Source organism: Macaca fascicularis, chromosome 1 (assembly GCF_037993035.2).
Source record: "Macaca fascicularis isolate 582-1 chromosome 1, T2T-MFA8v1.1".
In the NCBI taxonomy this organism is placed as follows: Eukaryota; Metazoa; Chordata; class Mammalia; order Primates; family Cercopithecidae; genus Macaca; species Macaca fascicularis.
Genome location: NC_088375.1, coordinates 194,130,725 through 194,157,977, shown reverse-complemented (window position 1 = coordinate 194,157,977; position 27,253 = coordinate 194,130,725). Strand labels below are relative to the sequence as shown.

At 42.3% G+C, this 27,253-nt stretch overlaps 1 protein-coding gene across 50 annotated transcripts in view; it reads left to right on the top strand.

Annotated features, from left to right (window-relative positions):
- The window catches only part of NFYC (nuclear transcription factor Y subunit gamma), an 80,726-nt gene that overhangs the window by 45,371 nt on the left and 8,102 nt on the right, over nucleotides 1-27,253 (top strand). For 41 of the 50 annotated variants that reach the window (XR_012421793.1, XM_074010921.1, XM_074010915.1 and 38 more), the window contains 6 exons: nucleotides 2,319-2,431; nucleotides 11,037-11,108; nucleotides 13,110-13,223; nucleotides 16,994-17,089; nucleotides 21,992-22,165; nucleotides 26,541-26,699. Coding sequence is in view for 49 of the 50 variants with exons in the window: in XM_065524473.2 (XP_065380545.1) it covers nucleotides 2,319-2,431; nucleotides 11,037-11,108; nucleotides 13,110-13,223; nucleotides 16,994-17,089; nucleotides 21,992-22,165; nucleotides 26,541-26,699 (728 nt within the window). In the remaining variant the exon portion in view is untranslated. The remainder of the gene's footprint in view (nucleotides 1-2,318; nucleotides 2,432-11,036; nucleotides 11,109-13,109; nucleotides 13,224-16,993; nucleotides 17,090-21,991; nucleotides 22,166-26,540; nucleotides 26,700-27,253) is intronic. The other 9 variants (XM_074010950.1, XM_074010946.1, XM_074010929.1 and 6 more) reach the window with 1 other exon arrangement.

The following is a 27,253-nucleotide window of genomic DNA, read 5'->3' as shown; positions in this document are numbered from 1 at the left end:
TTCTGCCAGCATCCCGTCACTGGTATGTTAAACCTTTTCAAATAATTCCTCAGAATAGAAATTCTTAGGAGAGCACTAAATTTCTCCGTTCTTTGTGTTTAAACTGTTCTTGCACTTAAATATTTGCCAGATAAGCGCTTAAGACATTATAATACAGGTTGAGTATCCTTACTCTGAAAATCTAAAATCCGAAACTTTTTGAACGTTGACATGACGCTCAAAGGAAATACTCATTTTGGATTTTGGATTTTCAGATTTGGGATGCTCAACCAGTAAGTATAATGCAAACTTATTCCAAAATCAAAAAAAAAAAAAAAAAAAATGGACTGGGCTTGGTGGCTTACGCCTGTAATCCAAGCACTTTGGGAGGACGAGGCAGGTGGATCATCTGAGGTAAGGAGTTTGAGACAGCCTGGCCAACATGATGAAACCGCATCTCTACGAAAAATACAAAAAATTAGCCAAGCTTGGTGGCAGATGCCTGTAATCCCAGCTGCTTGGGAGGCTGAGGCAGGAGAATCACATGAACCTGGGAGGCGGAGGTTGCAGTGAGCTGAGATTGCAACACTGCACTCCAGTCTGGACAACAAGAGCGAAACTCTGTCTCAAAAAAAAAAAAAAAAAAGGCCGGGCGCGGTGGCTCAAGCCTGTAATCCCAGCACTTTGGGAGGCCGAGATGGGCGGATCACGAGGTCAGGAGATCGAGACCATCCTGGCTAACACGGTGAAACCCCGTCTCTACTAAAAAATACAAAAAATTAGCCGGGCGAGGTGGCGGGCGCCTGTGGTCCCAGCTACTCGGGAGGCTGAGGCGGGAGAATGGCGTGAACCCAGGAGGTGGAGCTTGCAGTGAGCTGAGATCTGGCCACTGCACTCCAGCCTGGGTGACAGAGCGAGACTCCATCTCAAAAAAAAAAAAAAAAAAAAAAAAAGTCAAAATCCCAAGCACTTCTGGTCCCAGGCATTTCAGAATTTCACGCAAGGGATACTCAACCTGTGTTATCTACAGTTATACAGTTATAGCTGATATGGGGATCCTTATTCATATCTTCCCTCCTTTGTCACAAAGCAGTTGACTAAATGCAGGTTCTAGCCCTCTTTCTGTATCCTAATTTTAATTCTTTTTTTTTTTTTTTTTTTTGCGATGGAGTGTGGCTCTATTGCCCTGGCTGAAGTGCAATGGCATGATCTTGGCTCACTGCAACCTCTGCCTCCTGGGTTCAAGTGATTCTCCTGCCTCAGCCTCCCGAGTAACTGGGATTACAAGCATCTACCGCCATGCCCGGCTAATTTTTGTATTTTTAGTAGAGATGGGGTTTCACCATGTTGCCCAGACTGGTCTCGAACTCTTGATCTCAGGTGATCCACCTGCCTCGACTTCCCAAAGTGTTTGGATTACAGGTGTGAGCCACTGCACCTGGCCTCTGCTTTGTTTTTTTTAACTGTCTTTAAGGCTTCCAGTTGCCAGTGTGCTGTGTTAGGCTTTATGTTTAATAACATGGTTCAGGTTCGGGAAGAACTGGCAAGTAGTTTCATTTCAGAGGCTTCATGTTACCTACACAGTTATTGGCCTCATGTCCTTTGAGGCAGATTTGCCTGAGATTAGAAGGAATCATCATCATCAGGAGCCCCAGAGAAACGGGACCACAGTGTCTAAAACAAAAGAAGAAACCTAGCACACACACTCTTTTTTTTAAGAGACAGAGGCTTGCTGTGTTGCCCAGGCTATCTTGGAACTCTTGGGCCCAAGTGATCCCCCTGCCTCACCTTCCTGAGTAGCTGGAACCACAGGCATGCGCCATTGTGCCCAGCTTGGCTTTTATCTTTTAAGACTCTGGGTTTACATTTCTGTACAGTACTAATCACTGGGGACTTTTAATATAAAAATTTGCTGAAGGCTGTGGCATGGAGTATGAGAAGCCACAGAGAATTTGAAAAAGCTTTGGAGGGAATGGCATTGAAAATTATGGGCTAGACTAGGGCAACAAAATACTTTCCTCACCCCACACCCATGTAAGAAGTTAAAAGTCCTTGATTAACATTAGGATTTCAGCTTACATTTCTAGCAACTTTTGATTTTCTAGTTGGAGCTCTTTAGCAGTCTCTATGGTATAAGCTAGATAGAAGGAAAAACTTTCCTACCAATGTTTTTAAGATGTAAGTCTGTGTTAAAATCTTTTTAGTATAGTTATATACCTTATCAAACTGAAAAATTGAATAGATTCATAAAAACATCCACAAAGATACAAATGCCTAATCTGGACAGAAAGTCTGACTTTATTGTTTCTAATGTGTCTTATGTATATGTTTATTTTCAGTTGTCACGATGTCCACAGAAGGAGGATTTGGTGGTACTAGCAGCAGTGATGCCCAGCAAAGCCTACAGTCATTCTGGCCTCGGGTCATGGAAGAAATCCGGAATTTAACAGTGGTGAGGAAGAATGAGAAACTTTTATTAGAAACTTTTAAAGAGTATAAGGGCTATGGGAAATTAACCAAAACTCAGACTAAAGCATTTTTAATTTCAAGCACATTTACGAGGCATAGTTCATCCCTGACCTGTGGGTAGGAAAATGAAAACATTTGCCTTCTGTGAGGTAACTGCAAGAGTGTCTTTTATATCTCAGTGGTCTTCCATAAGCATGTGGTGTGTAGTGGATACTTTGACTTGGAGGTAGTTTAATGTGAGGCATATCCTTTAGGACTTGTAGGAAAACAGAGATCTCATCTTCCTTCTGTAGCTCTAGCTCAATTTTTTAGGCCTGATTTAATGGTCCTGCCACATTTCTAGAACTTGGTGAAAACTATTGGACAATTTATTCAACAACAAATCTATTGTGAGCCAGGAACTCTTTCCAAGTGTTAAAAAGATACACTTTGATCACTGTTTCTCAACAGCTGCATTATTGACAGTTTGGGTTAGATAATTCTTTGTTCTGAGGGGCCGTCTTATGCATAACAGCATGTTTAGCAGCACCCCTAGCCTCTATTCACTAGATGCCAGTAGCACCCCTCCCCGAGTTGTGACAACCAAAAAATGTCTCCAGACATTGGGAAATGTGCCTGTGGGCAAAAATCATCCCCTGTTGAGAACTACTGACTCACAATAATTAAATATAACCTTGACCTGTGAGGAGCTTACAATCTAGTAATTACAACCAGACTCATTTAGTCAGTAGGTATTTATTAAGTACTTACTGAATCAGGCACACTGATGAGTCCTGAAGCAGTAAAAGTCAAGGAGCACAAAGGACATAGTGCTTGTTTCTTTGTGGTTGAGTTAGGTAAGGGTTTAAGTAAAGGGAACATTTTTGTTGAGTCTTAAAATATGAGTAAGCGTTCACCAGATGTGAAGGATGGGAGGGCAAAGACAAGGGCATGCATAAAGGCATGGAGGCCCAGTGGGGAGGGCCTTATAGTTAGAGGAACATCAAGACATTCAGAGTGCCTGAAGGTTACTGTGTGTTTAGTGGAGGTTGAGGGAAGGAGTAAGTATGTGGTGTGAGAGTGGTAGTGGAAGGTGAGGCAGGTTAGAGTTGGAGTATTTTCATAATACAGTTGTCATGTCCTTAATGAAGAATGTTCATTAAGGTGTCATTTTAGTACATACTGAAGGAGTTCCCTGTGTTGGCTATGTCATTCCTGCCCTGGAAATACTAGTATCCTGGCAGAGCAGACACTGGATTCCTTCCTGATGTAGAATTAATGTTGCAGTTGCTTAGGGTTAGTGACCTTTACCTTCTGACGTTACAATGTCAGTTTATTCATTCACTCAACAAATACTTATTATGTACCAACTAAGGCTATGCTAGATACTGTGGATATGGTAATGAACCAGACAGACAGGATCATTGCACTGAACCAGACAGACAGGATCATTGCACTCATGGAACATATATTCTGATGAGACAGGCTAATAAACCAAGTAATTAATGGAATGAAATAACTTATTATGATAAATGCCCACTGACTTCAGGGATGAAAAGTAATTCATGTTTTGGATATACCTCTGGGTCACATTTGTTTATATGAAGAGTTTTCAGCAGTTGAACTTGGCTTGGCCTTTCTCAGACTGGCCTGGGTTCAGAGTGGATTTCCACTGAAAAGTCATTGTTCTCTTCTGCAGTCTAAGGTAGTAGTTTTCTAAACTTAGATATAAAAGAGAAGGTAGGGAGAAATGAAACTATAAAGTCAGAAATGGGGTGTTTCGTTCATATTTTAGGGGGATAATCTCATGATTACGCTTATCAGCTTTTGGTGCTGGGGTCAGCTTGGTCTAAAATGAATGCTCTCCTGGGGTGTGGTGGGACTAGGCCAATCGAGCAAGTCTGTGCCGCAGCTTGAGCCGAGAGGCATAAATCCAGGATTAGGCAAGTGGCCAGATAAACTCTGGAGGTTTAAGCTCAGCACTTAACTTTTCTGTTTTGTTGGACTTTGATTTTTTTTTTTTTTTAGTTGTAGTAAAACAACACATAAAATTTCGCCCCTTATCCATTTTTAAATGTACAGTTCAGAAGTGTTAAGTATAATCACATTGTTATGAAACTTATCTTGAGAATTTTTTCATATTGCAGTACTGAAACTGTGCACTCTCTAAACAACCACCATTCTGATTTCTATGAATTTGACTATTTTTGATACCTCATAGAAATGGGATCATATCGTACAGTCCCCTACTTACGATGATTCTACTTAATGTTTTTTCCACTTTACAGTGGTTAGAAAGTGATGTGCATTCAATAGCAGTTGTACTTTGAGTACCCATTCAACCATTCTGTTTTTCACTTTCAATCTACTATTCAATAAATTATGAGATACTCAACACTTTACTATAAAATAGGGTTTGTGTTAGATTATTTTGCCCAACTTTAGGGTAATGTAAGTGTTCTGAGCACATTTAAGGTGGGCGAGGCTAAGCTATGATGTTTGATAGGCTAGGTTTAGTAAATGCATTTTCAACTTAGGATCTTTTCAACTTACAATAGCTTTATCAGGATGTAACCCCATTGTAAGCAGAACAACATATGTATTTGTCTTTTTGTCTTACCTTATTTCACTTAGCATGTCTGTTGAAGCATGTGACAGGATGTCCTTCCTTTTTTATCTTTCTTCTTTTTTTTCCTTTTTGGAGATAGAGTCTCACTCTGTCTTCCAGGCTGGAGTGTAGTGGTACAATTATGGCTCACTGCAGCCTCGACCTCTCAGGCTCAAGCAATCCTCCTGCCTCAGCCTCCTGAGTAGCTGAGACTACAGGTGCATGCCACCACACCCAGCTAATTTTTGTATTTTTCTGTAGAGGCAGGGTCCCACCGTATTACCCTGGCTGATCTCAAACTTCTGGGCTCAAGCAATCCTCCCACCTCCGCCTCCCAAAGTGCTGGGATTATAGGTGTTAGCCACCATGAGTGGCCTTTGTTTTTTTCTTTTTTAAAGAGACAGGGTCTTACTCTTTTGTTCTTTGCTGGAGTGCAGTGGCAGGATTATAGCTCACTGTAGCCTTGAACTCTTGGGCTCAAGGGACCCTGTCTCCTCAGTCCCCCAAGTAGCTAGGACTCTAGTTGTGCACCACCGACCTGGCTAATTTAAAAAAAAATCTTATGTAGAGATGGAGGTGTCACTGTTGCCCAGGCTGGTCTCAAATTCCTGGCCTCAAACAGTCCTCCTGCCTTGGCCCTCCAAATTACTGGGATTACAGATGTGAGCCATCATGTCTGGCCTATCCTTTTTTTTAAAGGCAGAATCATACCCTGTTGTATGTATATACCACATTTTGTTTATCTGTTCATCTGTTAGTGGACATTTGGGTTGGTTCCACCTCTTGGCTATTGTGAATAGTGCTACTGTGTTACATGAGTGTGCAAATACCTCTTCAAGACCCTGGGCTTTGATTTGTAACCTGCTTGGTTTACAAGTTTGATTGCCAACAAAGCTGATCATGATGCTGACCAAATTTTAGTACTTAGACTTTTAGTCTATCGGAAGTTAAAAGAGAATTACTTTGAGGGATTCAGTTTTGGTTCAGGTTTTGTGTGTGAAGAGAAAGAAAAGTAAAGAGGAAGTTGTCTTTAGTCATTCTTGTATTGGTGACTAATTAAAATTCTCCTATGTACTTTTGAAAGGGACTCCTAGACCTCTGCCAAGCTATGTCTTTTATATCAGGTGCTTAGAACAATGTCTGGCATATAGTAGGTGCACAATAAATATCTGAACAAACTAGACGCCACTTCAGGTTTAGTGCAAAGCAATATCAGTTCCATGTTTGAGTGTAAGAATGCAATCCAGTAAAGTCAAGGTAATTTTTTTCCCTTTGTATGACTCTTATTTTCCCCTCTTCTCAGAAGCACAACACGTGATGGCATCTGCTTCTCTGACTGCGCTGCTGCCTGTGTAACATGACCAAACATTTTAGCATTTAACCTGTGCCTTTCCAGAACTCAACAATACTTAAAACCAGACTTCCTCAGATGTGTCAGAGCCTCTTAGGTTGACACCTCAAAATATCTAACAGATTAAAAAAAGAAAAAAGAAAATTCCTTATGTTTAAACTACCCAATCATAAGTAAAACTTATGAGAATATTCATAAGGTGTGATCTCAGACTGGGACACAAATTGTTCCAAAAAGAAGTAATTGAAGTTTGCTAGATGATGTATTTCATGATGTGTTGGAAACACTGGCCTCAAGTCCTTTTGGTCTGAGTCCTGTAAAAGCAATTTATATCTTTCATTTTAGCTTGTTCTCTTGACTCTTAAAAGCTCTGTAATTGTCTGTAAATCCAGGTGGTGTTCAACTCGGATTGAAATTAATTAAAAACCATACCAAGATGATTGTTTCCCAGAGTGATTGTGTAAAATACTATATTCCTGCACAGCAGAGCTCTGGGAACAATATATAACAGACTTCTTCATGTTGAGTTTTGCCCCACTGGGCCTCTTTGAAAATAGGAAAGAGAAAGCTAACTTTGTCTTTACGGAGGTGAGTTGGGGGCAGTTGGGCAACAAAACTGAATTTCGAAAAGAAAAATCTAATTCTGTACTTACTACTTTACATCCCATTCAGCCTTCAGTTTACTGTAATTCAGTGCCTAGGTCACTTTCTTTTAATTGGCAGTTTCATCTTTTCATTCCTCAGTGCCTTCTGATTGGGTGATGACATTTCTAACATCACAATCAAATCAGATAACTGTTTAAACAAGAACTTGGTGGTGAAGGTTGGTGGACTGTTACAAAACAGGACCTGTGCTGTGTGAGCCAATCCTGTAGAGCAGTGCTTCTCAAACTTTATTGTCTGTATGAACCACATGAGGGAGGATCTTCTTAAAATATTGATGCTGATTTAGTAGGTTAGGAACGGAACCTGGGATTCTGTTTCTTTTGAGTTCCTAGGTGATACCATTGCTGCTCCAAGGACCTTGCTTTGAGTAGCAGGGCTATAAAGCAGTAGTCCTTAACTCTCACTTGGATCATAGTCACAGGGGAGTTTTCAAAAAACATGATGCCAGTACTCTACCCACTAGAGCAGGGGTCCCCAGGCCCTGAGCCATAGACCTGTATGGGTCCATGGCCTGTTAGGAACCTAGGAACTGGGCTGCACAGCAGGAGGTCAGTAGCCAGTGAGCAAGCATTACCGCTTGAGCTCCCCCTCCTGTTAGATCAGCAGCGGCATTAGATTCTCATAGGAATGTGAACCCTATGGTGAACTGCACGTGTGAGGGATCTAGGTAGCACACTCCTTATGAGAATCTAATGCCCACCCTGCCCATCCTTGGAAAAATTGTCTTGCACAAAACTGGTTCCTGAGGTTGGGGACCACTGACCTAGAGTTCCTGATTCAGCTGGTCTCCAGGAGAGAGCTCAGGCATCTTGTTTTTCAAAAGCTTTTCAGGTGATTCTAATGTGCAGCCCCAAGATTGAGAATCATTGCTTTCACAAGGGTTGAGAATCTTGACTTGCCAGAGTGCCTGACTGGGTAGGCCTGGAAAAGATTTCTCTTTATTATTTGAAACTCTGGATGTTCTTTAGTGCAGCCCAAGATCCGCTGACTTTTCTTTGGCTCCAAACTCTCATTGAGTGAATTCAGTTTTGAATTTGTCTTGAAATGCAGCAGTTTCAGATGACAGCATTTTTAACATAGTTCTTTGGTAGTTGTCAGGAGCATGAGAATGTTCTGAAAGATAATCTGCTCTTCTCCTTACTGATGTAACTCCCAAAAGTAGGGGGGAAAAAAGTATGTGTCAGCTGTTCTTCCAGTTGGATCAGTATCAGGAGAAGGAGTTAAGGAGTTAAATGTTACTCCCTTCAGTTACATAGTAGCCAGTGAAGTGGGGAGCATGAATCCAAGTTTCGGGGGCCTCAGTCTACTGTTTGTAGAGGGCCTCCTCTTTCCAACAAGCTTATGGTAAATCCTTACATGTAACTAGAAAGCTACAATAGGATTAATAGAAAACTGGGTGATTGTCAACAGGGTTGAACCATACACACACCTCAAGATCCACTTTTACACACCGCTCCTTGAGATCTCAAGGTTTCAGGAACATGGAAAAATAGTTTGTCACAAATAAAAGCTTTGGGAAGGAGATTAAAGCAGAGCTTATTATAAATTTCTGCCGCATTTTACATCTCTGCAAGACGGGAATGATCTCTTGATCCTTGACTTTTGTTGCTTTTGATTAAAGAATAGAAATTGAAGGAGTAATATTTTACTCTTTCCATTTGGGGAAAGAGGTCTTTTTTATCAGCTTTGTGCTTTAGTTCAGTAATCATGGAACATTCTTGTACAAATTATATTTAAAACCAAGCCAAATGAGAGCACACTTGCAAGAGAGCTAAATCTATGATCATCTTGTGCTGTATGTATCAGCCTGGGAGGCTTTCCAAAGGAATGATCATCCCTAGCATTCTCTTTGGCATTTCTGTGTAGTGTCATCATCTTCTGTGATATGCCACACAAGAAGGAAGACCAGTGGTTGATTTCTGGGATTAAACTTTAAAAAAATCTCTTAAGGATCTGGCTCCAACCCAGTATCCTCTTTCCTGCTTCTCCTCTCTGTACTCAGGTCGTAGATCTAAAACTTAAATAGACTATGATTTTTTTGTATCTCTGTCTTTGTTGTTCTGTCTGAATAACATTCTCATACTTTTTCAACAGGCAAATTCCCAGAATCCCTTAGACACAGTTCAGATGTCATCCCCTTTGTGGAACATTTCCAATCCCTCACTCTCCCTCCAGCCCCACATTGCTAGCTGTCCCTAGCAACGTGTCCTTCTTTGTGTCCCCGTGGGATTTTATATCCCTCCCTTCCAGTTTTGGTAGGGGATCATAATGTTTTCATGTGACTGTCTCTGACAAACCACATGCTTTTCAAAGGTAGGAGTAGATGTGTATTTTTTCTTTCTTTTTTAAATAGTAATGGGGTCTCACTGTGTTGACCAGGCTGGTCTCAAACTCCTGGCCTCAAGCAATTCTCCCATCTCAGCCTCCCAGAGTGCTGGGATTACAGGCATGAGCCACCGTGCCTGGCCTACATGTGTATTTTTGCATAGTAGTAGGTATCATACATTTACTATTAGTTGAGTTGCTTGAATCAGTAAGTGAAAGAGCAAGGGGAAAAACAAGAATAGAATGAATCTGTGCTACTATTTCCTTTTGTTGAAATTTTAATAAACTGAACTTCTAAGTCCCCGTTACTCCAGGGTTAGTTTTAGTAGAGGCTTCATGGAAAATGTTGATACCTAATTTGGAAAAGGAAAAGATGAAAAATTGGTGTTTGAAGTTTGTAGAGCAGAGTGGTAGCCAAGCAGCTTGTTGGGTTTGCGTGGAAAAATTAGATGTCTTGGTGTACATTTTATCCTAATAGATTCTCTTCTTTCTGTAATCGTAAAATAGGTTCTGGGAAGACTGTTGATGGTTTTCCAAAATAACTTTTTTGACATATATTTGAGATTTTCTGTTGGTCTTGGAAAAGAAAGTTCACTTATGCTTGTTAATTACATCTAATCTCAAATAATAGCTGTTTCTTCCATAATGTGATGATGCAAATTTCCAGGTGAGCATATTGGGTTTAGTGAGTCATATTTCAGACCACTTATAGAGTCAATCATTTGACACCTAGTCCCAGTAGAGATTTTACTGATTTTAGCTAATATCTGCCTTTGCACCTTTCTCTTCATTGCAGCTCAGAAACTCAAAATTGATTTTTTTCCTAGAATTGCATCCATCATTGGGCATGCGTTTAAATACCAGTAGTTTCCAAATAAAACAAAAAAGGGCTTAAATCTCAAATTATTGAGTAGTGCTGGTCAAAAGCCCTTTACTAAATTATATCCACAGTGAAGTTATATGGTCCTCCCCCACTCCAGGCTTGTTTAAGAAAAAATAACACAGCTGTTCCTAAAAGGCAGCTGATAAATCCACCCTCATCCTTTTTCTGTACTCCTCTACCCCCACTTGAAACAAATTTTGGAGACAAGGCCATTGCTACTGTGATGGGAAAGGAGCTCTCCTCCCCAATTTCTGTTGACAAGTTAGTGCAAATATCAGAAATAGCCACTGTCAGCTGTGAAGAACTGTGGGTCACTGTGGTCAAGTGCCCCGGCGTTACTGTTACAGTTTATCACTGAATGGAAGAAAGAACTGGAACTTTAGAGGAATACCCCTGAGACAGAAATCTCATTTTAATCTGCATATTGCAGACTGGTAAACTTACTTGGAAAAAAAGTGAAGGCGCTCATAATGTCCCTTTATGTGCTGACGAAAACAAACAAACCAAAAAAAACAGATATTGCTTGGGGCTCCGTTTCATGAGGGCACTGTTAGAGGCCATCCTAAGCTTTTTCTAAAGCCCACTAATTCTTTGAAGACCTGCATATGTTAAGAAGAATTTTGCTCTGGAGCTTGTATTTTCTTCATTTCATCTGTACCTCCTCTCCCGACTTCCTGAAGAGAGGGATTAAGCCAGAGTGCTTCCTGCTGCCTGTCATGCTTTGCCACACTGTTGATTGTGCCCACCATTTATGCATCTCTTGTTGTTCATTTCAGAAAGACTTCCGAGTGCAGGAACTCCCATTGGCTCGTATTAAGAAGATTATGAAACTGGATGAAGATGTGAAGGTGAATTCACATTCATTTTTATTATTTCTTATTGAAGCTGAGTGATGGGTAGGTTATTGTTCATTGCTCTAGAGCTCAAAGTTTAATTAAACAAGAACACACAAAAAATTACTGTCTGTTGCTTTGTTATTTGATTCCTGTTTAAAATTGTTAAGTGAGCCAAAATTGAGCAGTTTTGGTTACTATATGGATCATCCTGAAAATTAAGGATATCCTGGGTTTTTTAGATGTTGAAAAAATAGTAGTTGTTGGTTTTTGTTTTTTCTTTTTCTTTTTTTTTTTTTTTTGAGAGTTTTATTCTGTTATCCAGGCTGGAGTGCAGTGGTGTGAGCTTGGCTCACCGCAACCTCTGCCTCCCAGGTTCAGGCAATTCCCATGCCTCAGACTCCCAAGTAGCTGGGATTACAGGCGCCTGCCATCACACCCAGCTAATTTTTGTATTTTTTGTAGAGACGGGGTTTCGCCATGTTGGCCAGGCTGGTCTTGAACTCCCGACCTCAGGTGATCTGCTTGCCTTGGCCTCCCAAAGTGCTGGGATTACAGATGTGAGCCACCGCATCTGGCCTTTTCTTTCTTTTTGAGACAGGGTCTCACTCTGTCACCCAGACTGGAGGGCAGTGGCATAATCATGGCTCACTGTAGCCTTTACCTCCCAGGCTCAAGTGATCTTCCCACCTCAGCCTCCCAAGTAGCTGGGACTATAGGCACATGCCATCATGCCTGGCTAATTTTTAATGTTTTTTTGGAGCAGGGGACAGGATCTCACTGTGTTGCCCAGGCTAGTCACGAACTCTTGGACTCAAGCAGTCCTCCAGCCTCGGCCTCCCAAAGTGCTAGGATTAGGCATGAGCCACCATGCCCAGCCGGTATCTCACAGTTCCTTTCACAGTGTAGCATATACGTGTATCATCAAGTCAACAGGACAGTGCCATCATCTTAGCATCTTATATAGTTTGTTGATCTGAACTCTTAAGAAATTTTTGATAATGATATTCAACCTGCTCTAACTTTTTGATCTGTGAGTTTCTTTTACATGAATAACACTTGTGAGAGGGTTTGCTTGGGCTTGGCCATTTCTGTATTCCTAGGAGTCCATCTCCATTATAGATCTCAGAGAAAGAGGAACTCTGTCTCTTTACCACTCAAAATTAATAGTCTTTTGTATTTTCACAGAAAGCTAACAATTGATAGCAATTTTCCTTTTTATTAGCTCCTTTCTTCCTAACAGTAGCCCTGTGAGATTTGATATAACAAGAATTATCAGTTCCTTTTTACAGATAATGGAAATAGACACAAAGAGGTTAAGTGACTCACCCAGAGTGCTAGGACCAAGATCGCATTTCCCATCTGCTGCTGCTTTAACTCCAGAGCTCTTTCTGTGATTGTAGCCTGCACAGACTACCTCACCAAAGGTTTAGAACCTTGTTTGACCAAGAGCTTCAACTTTGAAATCAGACACATCAAGTTTATATGGCTTGAGCACTTCCTATGCGCCAAGTCCTGTGCTGGGTACATATATTATCTCATTTGATTGCCACAATAAAACTGGAAGGTTATCCTCTTTTTCAGTGTGTGAAAAACAAAGCCCAAAAGGATGGGAAGCCTGCAGTTTTACCCAAATCCATTGGCTTTCAAGCTCATTCTCCTTCCCCATATTGTTTCTCCTTAGATTAGAACCTAAACCCTGCCACTTATTGGCTCTATGGCTATGGGCAAGTCACTTCATCTCTCTTAAACCCTAGTTTCTTTGAAAGGCTATTATAAGGGTAAGAAAGCACCTTGCACAAGGTTTGGCACATGGTAGGTGCTAAATAAGTATTCTTTCTCCCTGTTCCCTGCTTTATTCCTACTCATGAATTTATTTTACCTTGGAATCTCTTGAGCATACCACCTCATTTTTTGACCCTTGCCCCATAGTCCCATGCCAGGCAATGAGGCAAGAGACAGACTGGTTTGAATGACTTGCTGGTGATTGACAGGGAGGGCCTGTGTCTGTTACAGATGATCAGTGCAGAAGCGCCTGTACTCTTTGCCAAGGCAGCCCAGATTTTTATCACAGAGTTGACTCTTCGAGCCTGGATTCACACAGAAGATAACAAGCGCCGGACTCTACAGGTATTATTGCAGACTTAGATTAGGAAAACTGGGGTAAGCAGCCACCTTTGCCTGTTCTCCTGCGTGGCTTTGGACCAAAGATTGTTCTTCTTTAGGCCTCTATCAAGCTGACATGTAATTGGCATCTCCACTGTTGGGAGGCAGACATATTTTCTAGCCATGGTGATTGTGTTTCTCCACCAAAAATCTTAATTCTCTCCTTGTTTTCACAGCTTAGTGACTGAACTCTTTTCCCTTGGTGAGCCCTCACTATAAACAGAGGCTCAAGTGATAGAGTATTTATCTGTTTCCAGACGTAAACAACTTCTGCTTGGGAGCCTTGAGAGATTCCAGGAAAGGACGGTTCCAGGAAGTATCAGCGGTCTCACTAGCTTCATTAGGCGTTTTGTTCCTTGTCTGCCTTCCTGGGAGTCCTCTTCTTCTTCTCCTTCTTCTTCTTCTTCTTCTTTTTTTTAATTTTAATTTTAACCCAGCAAATCCACATACATACTGTATGCAGAGCCCTTGGTCATTGACTCTAGAAACCCTCACCCTATAGCCAAGCCCTGGCTTTTAGAGGAAAGCTTTCCCAGATACAAGAAGAAGGGTGTAACAAGTATAAAACAGTGGCACTATTTTAACAGTGAAGCCAAGAAAATAAATTGTTTTCTCTTCTTGTTTCCCTTTACCTGCAAAGTAGAAAATACATGTGTTTATTCATTTATTCTAAAAATACTTAACTGAACACCCACAATGTGTGCCAGGCACTTCTCTAGGCTCTGGGGATTAACGATACACAAAACAGACAAAAATCCTTATCTGTGGGAAGCCTTCGTTCTAGTACAGCTTGTCAATGCAGCTTAAAGTTAGGCTTTGTGTACATTACTATATGAAAGTTTTAAAGCAAAAAAAGGAAAAAATACTGAACTCCAATAAATGATATGCATGTTGAAGTCACAGAATTTATGCTGCCTTGAAGTTAGTCTGTGGATCCAGAGAGATCCAGTTAAAACTCCCTTCAAGATCAATTCAGATTAGAAAATAAAATAGGTGGCCGGGCACGGTGGCTCACGCCTGTAATCCCAGCACTTTGGGAGGCCGAGACGGGCGGATCATAAGGTCAGGAGATCGAGACCATCCCGGCCAACACAGTGAAACCCCATCTCTACTAAAAACATAAAAAATTAGCCGGGCGTGGTGGCGGGCTCTTGTAGTCCCAGCTGCTCGGGAGGCTGAGGCAGGAGAATGACTTGAACCCAGGAGGCGGAGCTTGCAGTGAGCTGAGATCAAGCCACTGCGCTCCAGCCTGGGTGAGAGAGTGAGACTCTGTCTCAAAAAAAAAAAAAAAAAAAAAAAGGCAAAACACTTGGACAGACCTTCAGAAAAAAAGATAAACAAATGCCCAATAAACCCATGAGAAGGTGTGCAACATCATTAGTTGTCAGGGAAATACAAATTAAAACCGCAGTGAGATACTGGTTTATACCCACTAGAATACCTAAAATAAAAAAGACTGACAATACCACAGTTGGTGAGGAAGTGGAGTGTCTGAAACTCATATATTACTGGTCAGAATGTAAAGTGGCACAGTCACTTTGAAAAACTTTTGGCACTTTGTAATAAACATATCCCCCTACTCTGTAACCCAGCCATTTCACTCCTAGGTATGTACCCAAAAGAACTGTAGCCATTCTTATATAAAAATGCTCTTAACAACCTTCTTTATACTACCCCAAAACTGGAAACAACTCAAGTGTCCATCAATATAGGAATATATAAACAAATTCTGAGGTATTAATGAAATGGATTCCTCCTCAGCAATAAAAAGAAACAAACCATTGCTCCATACAACATGGATAAATCTCAAAGATACTATGTTAACAAAAGGAACCAGAGGGAAAAAATTACATAGTGCATGATACAATGCATTATTACTACCACCTATGGTGATAGAAATCAGAGTTGTGGATGCCCAGATTTAGGGGAGTGTGGGGAAGGATGTTGACTGGAAAGGGCTAGAAGGAACTTTCTATATTCCTTTTTTATTTTTTGAGACAGGGTCTCACTCTGTGGCCTAGGCTGGAGTGCAGTGGCTCAATCACAGCTCACTGCAGCCTCGACCTCCTGGGCTCAAGTGATCCTCCCACCTCACCCTCCCAAGTAGCTGAGACTACAGGTGCGTGCCACCATATCTGGCTTAAAATTTTTGTTGTTGTGGTAGAGATGAGGCCTTACTATGTTGCCCAGAGCTGGTCTTGAAACTCCTGGCTCAAGCAATTCTCCTGCCTCAGGGAATTTAAAAAGCAAAGTAAAAATTTTAGGAAGACCAACCTAAGTATATCTATGTTTCCAAAATACTCTAGAACATTATATGTTGGAGATGTTTATTATTTTTCTTTTTCCTCTTTTATTCCATCGGTAAATGAGCCATTTAGATAGATTGAGTAGGTGACATCAAAAAATGCGACACTATATTGTAGTCATCTTAAATGAGTCCTGGCAGTCTTAAGATGGGCCCTGCTTCAGTTGGAAGGGTTTATCATCAAGCCGGTGGTTGGCAAGAAGGGTGGACTAGAGTTTTGCATTTCAGAGGCTTGGGGCCATCACAGATACAAGGGAAAGAAAAAAAAAGAAAATTTCCATCCTCTCCTGTTTTGTCTGATGAGTCACCTTTTAAGTTGTGGTATATAGAGTTTGCTAAGGATTTCTGTTAGTATGTTGACATTTTCCCCAGCATTTTATTATAAAAAATTTCAAACATAAGCAAAGTTTACAGTGAATACCTGTAAACTTACAACCTAGATTCTACCATAAACATTTTACTATGCTTATTTTATTCCCATATCTATTTATCCCTCTGTCCATCCTTCCAAGTAGTCTGTTTTTAAGTGCATTGTAAAGTTTACTTTGCCCAAATACTTTAACATGCATATCATTCACTAGAGTTCAGTGTTTTTTCTTATTGTTTTTCCTTTTGCTTTAAATCTTTAGTAAAGTACACAGATCTTAACATACATAATATGTTGGGTTTTAGTAAAAATCTTTTAATTTTATTATTCAAAGAAAGGAAGTATCACACTTGGAGAGAAACCCCCATTAGAGCAGGTCTTGTTTCAGTATCATTAGCCATCTGACTCCTATGTTGTCTGACCTCTCCTGCTGCTGTTCATAGCACAGACTATGAATACCAGAATTCTCATAAGCTACAGTTTTTATTTGGGAATTCAAAACTGCAATGATAAACCCATGGTTTAAGCATTGCAATTGAGAATTCCCAAATAAAAACCGTAGCTTGTGAGAACTTAGTGTATACAGATCCAGTGACTTGAAAATGTTGCAAAAAGTTGTTGAATTAGGATTTTACCTAAGAAATCCAAAATAGATTATAACTACTTGTGAACCAAAGGGAAAATATTATTTAGGGCCTTAAAAGGATTATAAACCTAACTTTGCTAACCCACAGAATGACCAGAAACCTACTAATTGAGATTACTAAGTTTATAATTTAAAAATCGCGGGGAGAGGATCAAGCAGGAGTAGCAGTGGTTGGAGGCTCAGATATCCCATTTTAGAGTGTGAGTTACATGTATCTCTTTCTTTTTTGTTGATGATTGTCCACCAGGTCTGATCATTTAAAGTATATGAGTTTGGCTGTGCTTATTTCAGCTGTAGACTTGCCCATGGGTGTTTAGTTTGGCTTAAAACTCATCTTACCTTACTTGGAGGGTATAAAGCCAAGTGAACTAGTTTCTCCCCAGGCTAATTTTTCACACCAGTTTTCTTTGTTACAGAGAAATGATATCGCCATGGCAATTACAAAATTTGATCAGTTTGATTTTCTCATCGATATTGTTCCAAGAGATGAACTGAAACCTCCAAAGCGTCAGGTGAGCTGTGAAGGCATTGCAGTTGCTGCTGACTGAAGAGCACTTTGCATACTGGTGTCAGATACGCTCCTTCTCGTCTCTCAGCACAAGTCATTTGCTATTCCTTTTGCTCCTCATTTCTAGACCAGATTCATTCTGAACATATCCTTCTGTTACTCATTTCTGGATACTTTTAACTCAGTGCCTCTGAAGTGGTGTTTCAGTGAAAATAGACAAAATGAAAATGAAAGACTTTAGTTACAAATGGTAAAGTGAAGCTCATTTCAAGGTATCTTAGGAAGTCTATCAGAGCTCTTCATCTGGGATGGAAGAATATTCCCAGAAAGTTATAGATTTTAGATTTTTAAGAAACAGCTTCTCTGTGTGCACAGTGGTATTTGGAGTGAATGGACTGTGTTTTCTCATCCTTTATATTGTGGTTCTTTATATCTTTATATAGTGCCCTGACTACGCACTAGAATCACCTGTTGGGGTTTTAAAAATATCAGCACCCAGGCTGTACCCCACATCAGCTGAATCAGAATCTCATGATGGAGCCCAGGCATCAGTACCTTTTAAAACTCTCTGGATGCTTTTAATGTGCAACCAGATTTGAGAACCACCACTTGAGCTGTTTTCCAAGCAATCACAAGAAAGAATGTGAATGTCTCCCTTTCCCTCTCTTCTGCCTGCCCCTCTCCAAAGGTCACACTAGTTGTTTTTTCAGCACCTTGGGTGCCTATAGCTCTTAATTGTGATTGTAATAGACCTCTGTCCTTTAGAGCTCATTGTTTTAAGCATGCAGATTGCATGATTCACTAGGTGTAGTAGAGACGCTTGGGAAATAGTGGCAGAATCTCACAGGAGCAAAGCTGGGCCTTGTGCTGCTTGCTTTGTTATATGAAACTTTATTTTTAATGAATTATTTCATAGTATATTATCCTTAGAAGTAGTCATTCAGTGACAACCATTCTCCCCATCCCAGCCTGTATTAATAGCCAGCCAGAGAAAGTCTAGGAGAAGTGGCATCCTAATCAACATTTGTAATTCTGACCCTGCATGAGGGCCTTCGGATTAGCAAGCCCTCTGTCACCTCCTTACTAGAGTAGGGTGTGCCTTACTGCGTCTCCGTTCTTTCTGGGCAGTCTTCGCTACTGTAAACATCCTTGACTGGAAGCTGTAAGGTGTTCAGAGGAGCTTTCAGTCGGATGTTTACAGCGGCAGGCTGCCACGGTCGTCCCCAGCTACACATCGGCTTTGAAACATTGCAGGTTTGTGCCCACAGGCTCAATTCCTCCTCTTGGGGGTCCTTCCCTCCTCTCTAAGCAGTCACAGCAACAAGAACTCAGGCCATTTCTCTTCCTTCAGAACAGAGAGTGTCATATACCTGCTTTCCTTGTTGAAATTGTTTTCTCCTTTTGTCTATCAGAAGCCCCCTTTAAAACAAGATGGTGAACTCTGTGATGAAATCAGGCCTTGCTCACTCTCATTGTGCTAAGTCCTTGTTTTCTATGGGCTGCCTGCTGAATACACTGGCTGGAGAGAAGGGTCACATCCTGTCAGTTCCTTCAAATTCCTCAGTGCTTCTGGGTCTCTCGGGGTGTCACACGGCTCCTTATTCCATCTTAGCCAGACTCGAAATGCTGTGATCCATCTGCTTTTAAAGTGTGTTTAGCTGAAACAGCTTCTTGTTGCTTGGATTTAGTTCTTTGTAGGTGTTCAAGCCATTGATTGGCATCGTATTCGGGACAGCTGCTGCCTGGCCTTTGAAAGGTTGAGATTGCTGAAAGCTGGCCTGAAATTCTAAGATAGCATTTTTAATCCTCTGTAGACACGAAGTTTTCCCAGGCTCCAAATTGGCTGGCACCTCCTGAAGTCCTTTAAAACGCCTACTCTCCAAAACCCACCCTTTCCGAAGGAGGCAGCAGTTCACTCTTGCTGCTAAAAAGAATGTACTTTTTTCCAGTCAGGGCTGACTGCACAACACTGTAGAGATGACCCTAGGATGCGATGCTGCTCTTCTCTGGCACTGTTCATCAGTCTCAGCTTCTGAAAAGATTCCAAGAGCAAGCCCTCTAGTTGGGGAGGCCACTCTAAAGTTGAGCAAGTGCCCCATTCTGGATTGATCCAGTCATTAAACGATTGTTCTACCACTTGGGACAACCTCCCACTGCTGGGATAAGGAACTAGCCAGAAATATTGAATTGTGAGTCCTAGGCCCTGACTTCTCAAAGATGCTTGGGAGTTTCGCTTGTTCTTCAGAGAAGCAAGTAAAGATTATTTGAAAGTAGTAGGTAGGTGAGGCCTGACTTCTGCCCCACTAAAGCTATGAGTTGAAAGTTCCTGCCCATTGAAATGTCATTATCTTTTCACCCATTTCTTTAAACCAAGCATAATCATTTCCTTGCTAGCTTGACTTCCACTGGCAGAATGAGTCTTCATAATGCAGAAGAGCCTTAGATATGCCTTCTTCCATTTCATTGATTTGAGAACAGTTGTGCCTTGTCCTAACAACACAAACCTAGGTGCCTCCACTTGATTCTCACAGCATCCTAGATATTGTCTAGTTCATAAACAGTTTAAGAGGATTTAGTAAGCAGCATAGGAGGAGCTCTTTACCTGCTCTCACAGTTTTTGGCAAGAGGTATTTTGGGTTCTGGAAGGGGTTTTTAAAGGGTTTGCTTTTTGTCTGACAAAAAGATCATATTCAATACTAGATCAGCTGTAGTCGGGGATAACTGGAGACTAAACAATCACAGGTCAGGTCTAGAAAATGCAGGTGTCTCCCTGCTGCCTAGCTTCCTACACAGATGGTTCTAGGGCTTTCAGTCCTGTATACCCTCTCATTACCCGAGAGCTTTTCCAAGTTAGGTCTGGATTTCAGTGATTTGTATTTTTTGTAAAATAAGAAGGGAGATCTCAGTGGAACCCAAGTACCTTGAACCTACTTCAACAACTTTGCAAAGAGCAGTTGGCCTCTGTTTCTTGGCTGCAAAAGGTATCAGTATTTTAGCCTTGCCACAGCCAAGACCTAGTTTGCAGGCTGACATTTATTTATAATGATGATAAGTTGGGGTTGAAATGGAGTTGACGTTGCCATTTTTAAGTTGTTGTGGAAATTGAGACCTAGATGAAAATAAAAGGGAATCTCCTTTTCCTTCTGCCTCGGCATAATCATATTGAGGGTTAAAACTGTTTGTGTCTGAAGCACAGAATATATTAACCTAGAAAGTCAGTTCATACATTAACTGAGAAACGCAGAATATTACAGGTATCTCCCTAAGCTGGATAGATGGCTGCCAAGTAACCGTGTCATGCAGAGACCCATGTTTCTCAGGGGCTAGATACTGGCAGTCCTAGTTTTAGTGTCCTGGCCCCCAGTCATCAGGCAAACAAAGGATACTCAGCTCTGTTCCACAGGGGACACCAGCTGCTTCCCCACACTGTAGCCACAGAGTCCTAGAGGTACCAAAAGAGAGTTTAGAGACTACTTTTTTCTATTGGTAACAACTGTTGGGTTTAAGAGAATTTGTCATACCACCAACTTAGATTCAGAGAAGTACTTTCCTGCCTCTGTCTGCCTGTCTAAATAAATCCATTCATCATTCAGCAAGCACTTATTGAGTGCCTACCTGGGAACGCAGGGGATAGCAGAGAGCAAGAGGGAGCTAGGCTTTGCCCTCATGGCACTTACATTTTAGTAGAACAGTTAATTTGACATGAAAGTGCAAAAGTGTATACTATGAGGACAGTACTTTGGAAGCACAGTTCAGGGCACCTAACGTAATGTTGGGAATGGGGTCAATACCAGCTTTGTAAATGTTACTTTGGGGAGTCTGAGGCAGCCCACTGGGTTTGTGTACTTCTAAGAAGTGTCTTTTCCTCTTTTCTGGAACATGGCAAACTTTGCCCTGAATAAGGACATGAGTAAATTTAGCTAATATTTTTACTCAGCCAGCCCAAGTGGTTCTATGTTTTTATTGTTTTTGTTGTCCCAGGCAGGGGCACCATGTGTCACACAGGTCACTCCGGATCAGACGCCGTTCTGTGTCAGTGGTCAGGGGCTGACCAACCCTGGACCCTGTGGGCTATAACCATGCTGTAGTGTGTGTAAACATCCTACACTCTCAGCTGTGAGCTCAAGGTGGCTGGGAGAGGGTTGTTTACTCCTTCTGCCATGGAAAACATCAGCTGAAGAAGGAACAGTCTCCACTCCGCAGATCGGACAGAATGCGACCTCCCTAATCAGCCAAGGCAGTACCCCAGCGGAGAGCTGTCCATCAGGCCCCCTGGGTTGCGCTTCTGTGGCTAAGTACAACCAGAACCAGATGTGACACTGGATAGACATGCCCTCCGTGACCACAGAGCTTTCAACAAGCTGTGAAAAGCTGGGTACTTGCCTACCAGTGCTCTCGATCCTGAAAATTTCAGCTCAGGAAAAGCCCTGTTTCCCATTAACCTGTTCTGTCCCCCTTGAAGTGGTGGGGATAAAATGAGAAGAGTGCTGCCTGTTTGGGAGATTGGGACCAGGCCTGAGAGGCATGATGTTTGGGTAGCATCTTCCTAACACGTGCAATTAGCACTGTTCTCAGATCACAGGCCTTGACAGCATTTACTGACAAGCACTGCTGGTGCGTGGTTTTTAGTTACAGTAATCATTTGCCCGTTTGCAACTTATCATGCAATGGGTGATTATTTCGTACTTGGCTATATGTTTTGTGAAGCCTATAGGATCTGTTATTTTTAGTTTGATTTAGCATAACTGGTCTCTTTGAATTCCACTTTCCTTTGGCTTCAAATGTGGAGAGCTCAGCATTCAGCAGGCAACTGCACATAGCCTGTTTGGGGGAAGAGTGGAAATTCACTGTGGCGGTTGCTGAATCGGTTCTTTTTCTCTTACCTGTCTCTCTTTCCACCCAACAGGAGGAGGTGCGCCAGTCTGTAACTCCTGCCGAGCCAGTCCAGTACTATTTCACGCTGGCTCAGCAGCCCACCGCTGTCCAAGTCCAGGGCCAGCAGCAAGGCCAGCAGACCACCAGCTCCACGACTACCATCCAGCCTGGGCAGATCATCATCGCACAGCCTCAGCAGGGCCAGGTCTGTGAGCTGCTGAGGATGCCCATCCAGCAAGACAGTGCCCCTTAGGTTTTTGGATGGGCAGAGCTTGATGAGGGCAGAGAGGCAGCCGGATCATTAGAGAGCACTGGATTTAAAGTCTGGAAACAGGAACTTTTCCCCAGATTCAGCTACTGGGGTGAGATGTCACCCTAATCTCTCTGGACCCTGTTTTTCTCAAAGGTCAAATGAAGAAAGTGTAGTGGACAGTATGTTCTCCAGGATCCCTATTAGCTCAGAAATTTTAGGAGAGAAAAAAAATGTCTGAAATGCCTCATGAAGAGTAGTGGGATCTCTGTAGAGGTACTAAAGTGAACTCCATGCCTGCTGTCTATGTGTCTGTGTCAGAAGTGGAATTTGTGCCCTTAAAAGGAGAGATTAGGTGTCATTGCCAGTTTGCATACTCCTTCTCCCCGTCATTTCTGTGTCCCATATTTGTGTCAAGTGACCTTCTCTTTTTATGATAGTAATCAGAGGACTCTTTCTCTCCCCAGTAGTATTGTTGAGAGCAGTAGCATTCATGTTTGTTGGGGGTCATGTGAGGCTGCAGAGAACTCTGTACTGTGAGCTCTGAATCCAAATTCTCTGTCAATCATTATTTATTCATCAAACGCTGAGCATCATCTGAGGGTAAAGTCCTGTACTATGTACTGGGGATACAAGCATGAATACAACAGTCCTTATTTTCAAGGAATTCACAATTTAGTTGGGGATACAAATACTTAAAGGTTGTACCTCCACGTGGGAATGTGTACAGGGTGTTATAGGAACACATCAAAAGAAGTACCTTGGCTCAGCGTAGTGGCTCATGCCTGTAATCCCAACACTTTGGGAGGCCAAGGTGAGAGGAACCCAGGAGTTTGGGTTACAGTGAGGTAGGATCATGCCACTGCACTTCAGCCCAGGCAGCACAGCAAGACCTCTTCTTTAATTAAAAAAAAAGGCAGGGACATGTGGTGGCTCGTGTGTAATTCCAACACTTTGGGTGGCCAAGGCAGGGGGATTGCATGAGCCCACGTGTTCAAGACCAGCCTGGGCAACATGGTGAGACCCTGTGTCTACCAAAAAATCAGAACATTAGCCAGCCATGGTGGCATGCACTTGTGTCCCAGCTACTTAAGAGGCTGAGTTGGGATGATCGCTTGAGCCAAGGAAGTCAAGGCCTCAGTGAACTGTGATTGTGCCATTGCACTCCAGCTGGGGTGACAGAGCAAGATGCTGTCTCAAAAAAAAAGTGTGTATATATATGTATGTATGTATGTATGTGTGTGTGTGTGTGTGTATATATATATATATGAGGATGAGTAGCTAAGAAAGATGTGAAGGAGATGGTCAGATAATGTTCCTGAAGGAAGTAATATGAGTCTTAGGGAATAGTGGAAATTAAAGAAAGCGGGAAAGGGTGGTATTGCCAGTTGAGAGCACAGCATAGGCAAAGGCTTAGAAGTGAAAAACAGTACAGGGAGCCATGGGAAAGTAGTCAGCATAGGAGACCATCTAGGCAAGTTTGAAAAGATAGGTAGTGAACACATCCTGGACAGCCTTGTGTATTCTAATAAGGAGCTGAGTTTGCCTAGAAGAAAAAAAAATGGGGTGGAGGTAGATGGATTGATTGATGTTTTTTTAAAGATAGGTTCTCACTTGGTCACCCCGGCTGGAGTAGCACAATCATAGCTTACTGCAGGTTCAAACTGCTGGGCTCAAGCAATCCTTCTGCCTCAGCCTCCCGAGGAGCTGGGACTCCCAGGCGTATGCCACCACACCTGGATAATTTTTAATTTTTTTGTGGAGATGGAGTCTCATTAATGTTTCACAGGCTGGTCTCGAACTCCTGGCTTCATGCCATCCTCTCACCTTGGCCTTCCACAGTGGTGGGATGACAGGCATGAGCCACCATTGTAATTATGATTTGTCCAGGTGCAGTGGTTCACACATGTAATCCCATCACTTTGGGAGGCCAACGTAGGCGGATCACAAGGTCAGGAGTTCGAGACCAGCCTGGCCAATATGGTGAAACCCCATCTCTACTAAAAATGCAAAAATTAGCCGGGCATGGTGGTGGGTGCTTGTAGTCCCAGCTACTCGGGAGGCTGAGGCAGGAGAATCTCTTGAACCTGGGAGGCGGAGGTTGCGGTGAGCTGAGATCATGCCGCTGCACTCCAGCCTGGGTGACAGAGCGAGACTCCGTCTCAAAAAAAAAAGGTAATTATGATTTTAGGATTTATTCCCTGCTCATTTACTTATCCATGTTACAAAAATGTATTGAGTACTTGTTTTATGCCAGACACTGTGCTAGGCAGGAGGGTTCAAAGATAATGGCTGCTCAGTCACTGCCTCAAGACCTCAATTGCACCATGATGCCTAAGGGACCTTCTTTGGCTAATGCTTGTGCCTCTACAGTGGTGAAAGCTTGACCTGCCAAAGGCTTTATCCCTTTACAGAGTGAACTTAGAGGGAGTCTGCCAAGGGCAGGCTCTGATTGGCTGATCATCCTAAGAAGCTCATGGCTGTTGTGCCCTGACAGCAGGGCACACCATACATGATTTGACAGCTGCCATGCTAACACAAGCCCTCATTTTCCTGAAATGATTTAGAAATACCTTGGAAATCCTCTTGGGAAAATTGGGTTGATATAGTACAGTGATGAGTTGGCAGCATGCATTTCTTTTTAGTCAGCGAGAATTTCATCTATCCTCTTCTCTGCCAACCCAGACGTGCACATCTTGGAGCTGATAAGGCTTGTGAGGATGGTGAAGTTGGTCCTTCCCAGCATTTCCTGGCTGTTCTTTCACCATCCTGCTGCTTCAGGGTGGCCTTGTGCTGTGTCACACCTCCCTGGACCTGTTGTGATGGCTATTTCAAGTTGAGTGCAGATATGCTTTGTAGGACAGAATACATATGTATCAAAGCAGAGTTGGAAAGAATGCATATTTTGGTAAAATTAATCCTGTGTTTTCTGTCATAAATTGGAAACTTATTTATGGAAGTTGGGAATAGGCTGAGTTGAAAATTGTGGTACAAGAATGGAAGAGATGTTTTCTGTTAGCCTAGCCCACTGCACGTACTTTTGGAACACTCTGTCGTCTGTCTTTCCTGCCCTCCTCCAGTTTGTAGTAATTTCTCCTTAGTAATCCCTTGAATCTCATCTGTCGTTCCCAGAACACATCCCCTTCCCTTGTAACTTTGGATGCATAGTTGTAATTTTCAGTAATCTATGCAGTCAGAATTAAGAACATCAGAATAGCAACATCAGTTGAAGTTTATGATTCATTGAGACTTCCATAGTCGTCTTATTGAGGTGATTAATTCAGAGTGGGGGAGACAGAGTGACAGAATTCAAGTCAGGGATTGGATATACAGGTGTAGTTTAAAAGGCTCCACCCACACACCCCCGCCGCCGCCGCACCCCCCATCACTACCACCACCAGATGAGCCAGATAGGCTCACTGCTCTAGGTAACCTGTGAAAGTCACAAATAGTACTAAAGTTTTGAGATTTGAAAGAATAATTGACCCTTTTGGCAGCTTGTGTCTTTACCATCTCTCAGAAGAGTACATTTCATAGGACTATAACCATTGTGTGTGAGAGACAGAATCTGCCAAGTCATACACATTGGGCAGAAATTTCTTAGATCCGAGATTGCTGTTTTTAGAAAGTTAGAGTTCTTGCTTTCTTAAATTCTATTAATTAGGGGTACACTTAGTTAAGAGTCTGTGTCTTAACAGTGCCCAGTGAGTTAGCAGTGTTTGCTCTCCTGTGGGAAGCCATACTATGGTCCAGAGTAGCCATCTGGCCAGTGTGGGCAGGAATTGCTCTGCGGCTTGAATGGAGTGAGAGCCAGTGTGCACTAGGGTCAGCCTCGGAGATGTACCCCTGTGCGTTATTTTTCTCTCAGTGTCTTAAATGCCTAAGAAAGAGCACATGACCCTGAACTAACTAAATCCGTACCCTTTCCATTTAATGTTACCCTCCAAATTCATCTGCCCCAGACTTGACTTTGACCATTTCTGAAGTAAACTGTCATGGTTGCTTTTGATTTTTTCTGTAGTGTATGTGCCTTATCATCACTAAAGGGGCTGTGAAAATTTGCAGCATTTGGGGCACAGAGATTTATGTTTGGGACCCATGCAGATATTTGTACTGTGAGCCTTAAAATATTTTTGGCTTTTCTTTCATTTTGGAGAGTAGCTTTAGCAATGCTGTAAACCCAGAGGACTCTGCATTACTAGTATTGAGATGAGTTTAGGCATTCATTGAGAGGGTTTGCTCCCGGCACACTGCTCGTTATTAACGTCTTGGTAATCCTGTGGGCTCTAAGCCTGAACTCATGCAGCATTCTCATAACTCTTCCTTTCAGACCACACCTGTGACAATGCAGGTTGGAGAAGGTCAGCAGGTGCAGATTGTCCAGGCCCAGCCACAGGGTCAAGCCCAGCAGGCCCAGAGTAGCACTGGACAGACCATGCAGGTGATGCAGCAGATCATCACTAACACGGGAGAGATCCAGCAGATCCCGGTGAGTCCTGCCCTGAGGTTTGTCTTTACAGCTTTATAGAAGGAAATACTTAAAGATATATCTATGCCTTGAGATATATATATATATATATCTCTATCTCACACACACGCACAATAATTTTTTTTTTTTTTTTTGAGATAGGTCTTGCTCTGTCGCCCAGGCTGAAGTGCAGTGGCTTGATCTCAGCTCACTGCAGCCTCTGCCTCCCAGGTTCAAGCGATTCTCCTGCCTCAGCCTCCCAAGTAGCTGGGATTTTAGGTGCGTGCCACCACGCCCAGCTAATTTTTGTATTTTTAGTAGAGACGGGGTTTCACAGTGTTGGCCAAGCTGGTCTCTAACTCCTAACCTCAGGTGATCCGCCCGCCTCAGCCTCCCAAAGTGCTGGGATTATAGGCGTGAGCCACCACACCCAGCCCACAATACTTATTTTTATGTGTGTGTGTGTGTGTGTGTATGTGTGTGTGTGTTTTGTTTTTAATCTATATGCCAGTGTTCCTGAACACAACTTGCTTCACTGTGTTTGTTCCCTGCTTTCCTTTAATCTAGGTTCAGGT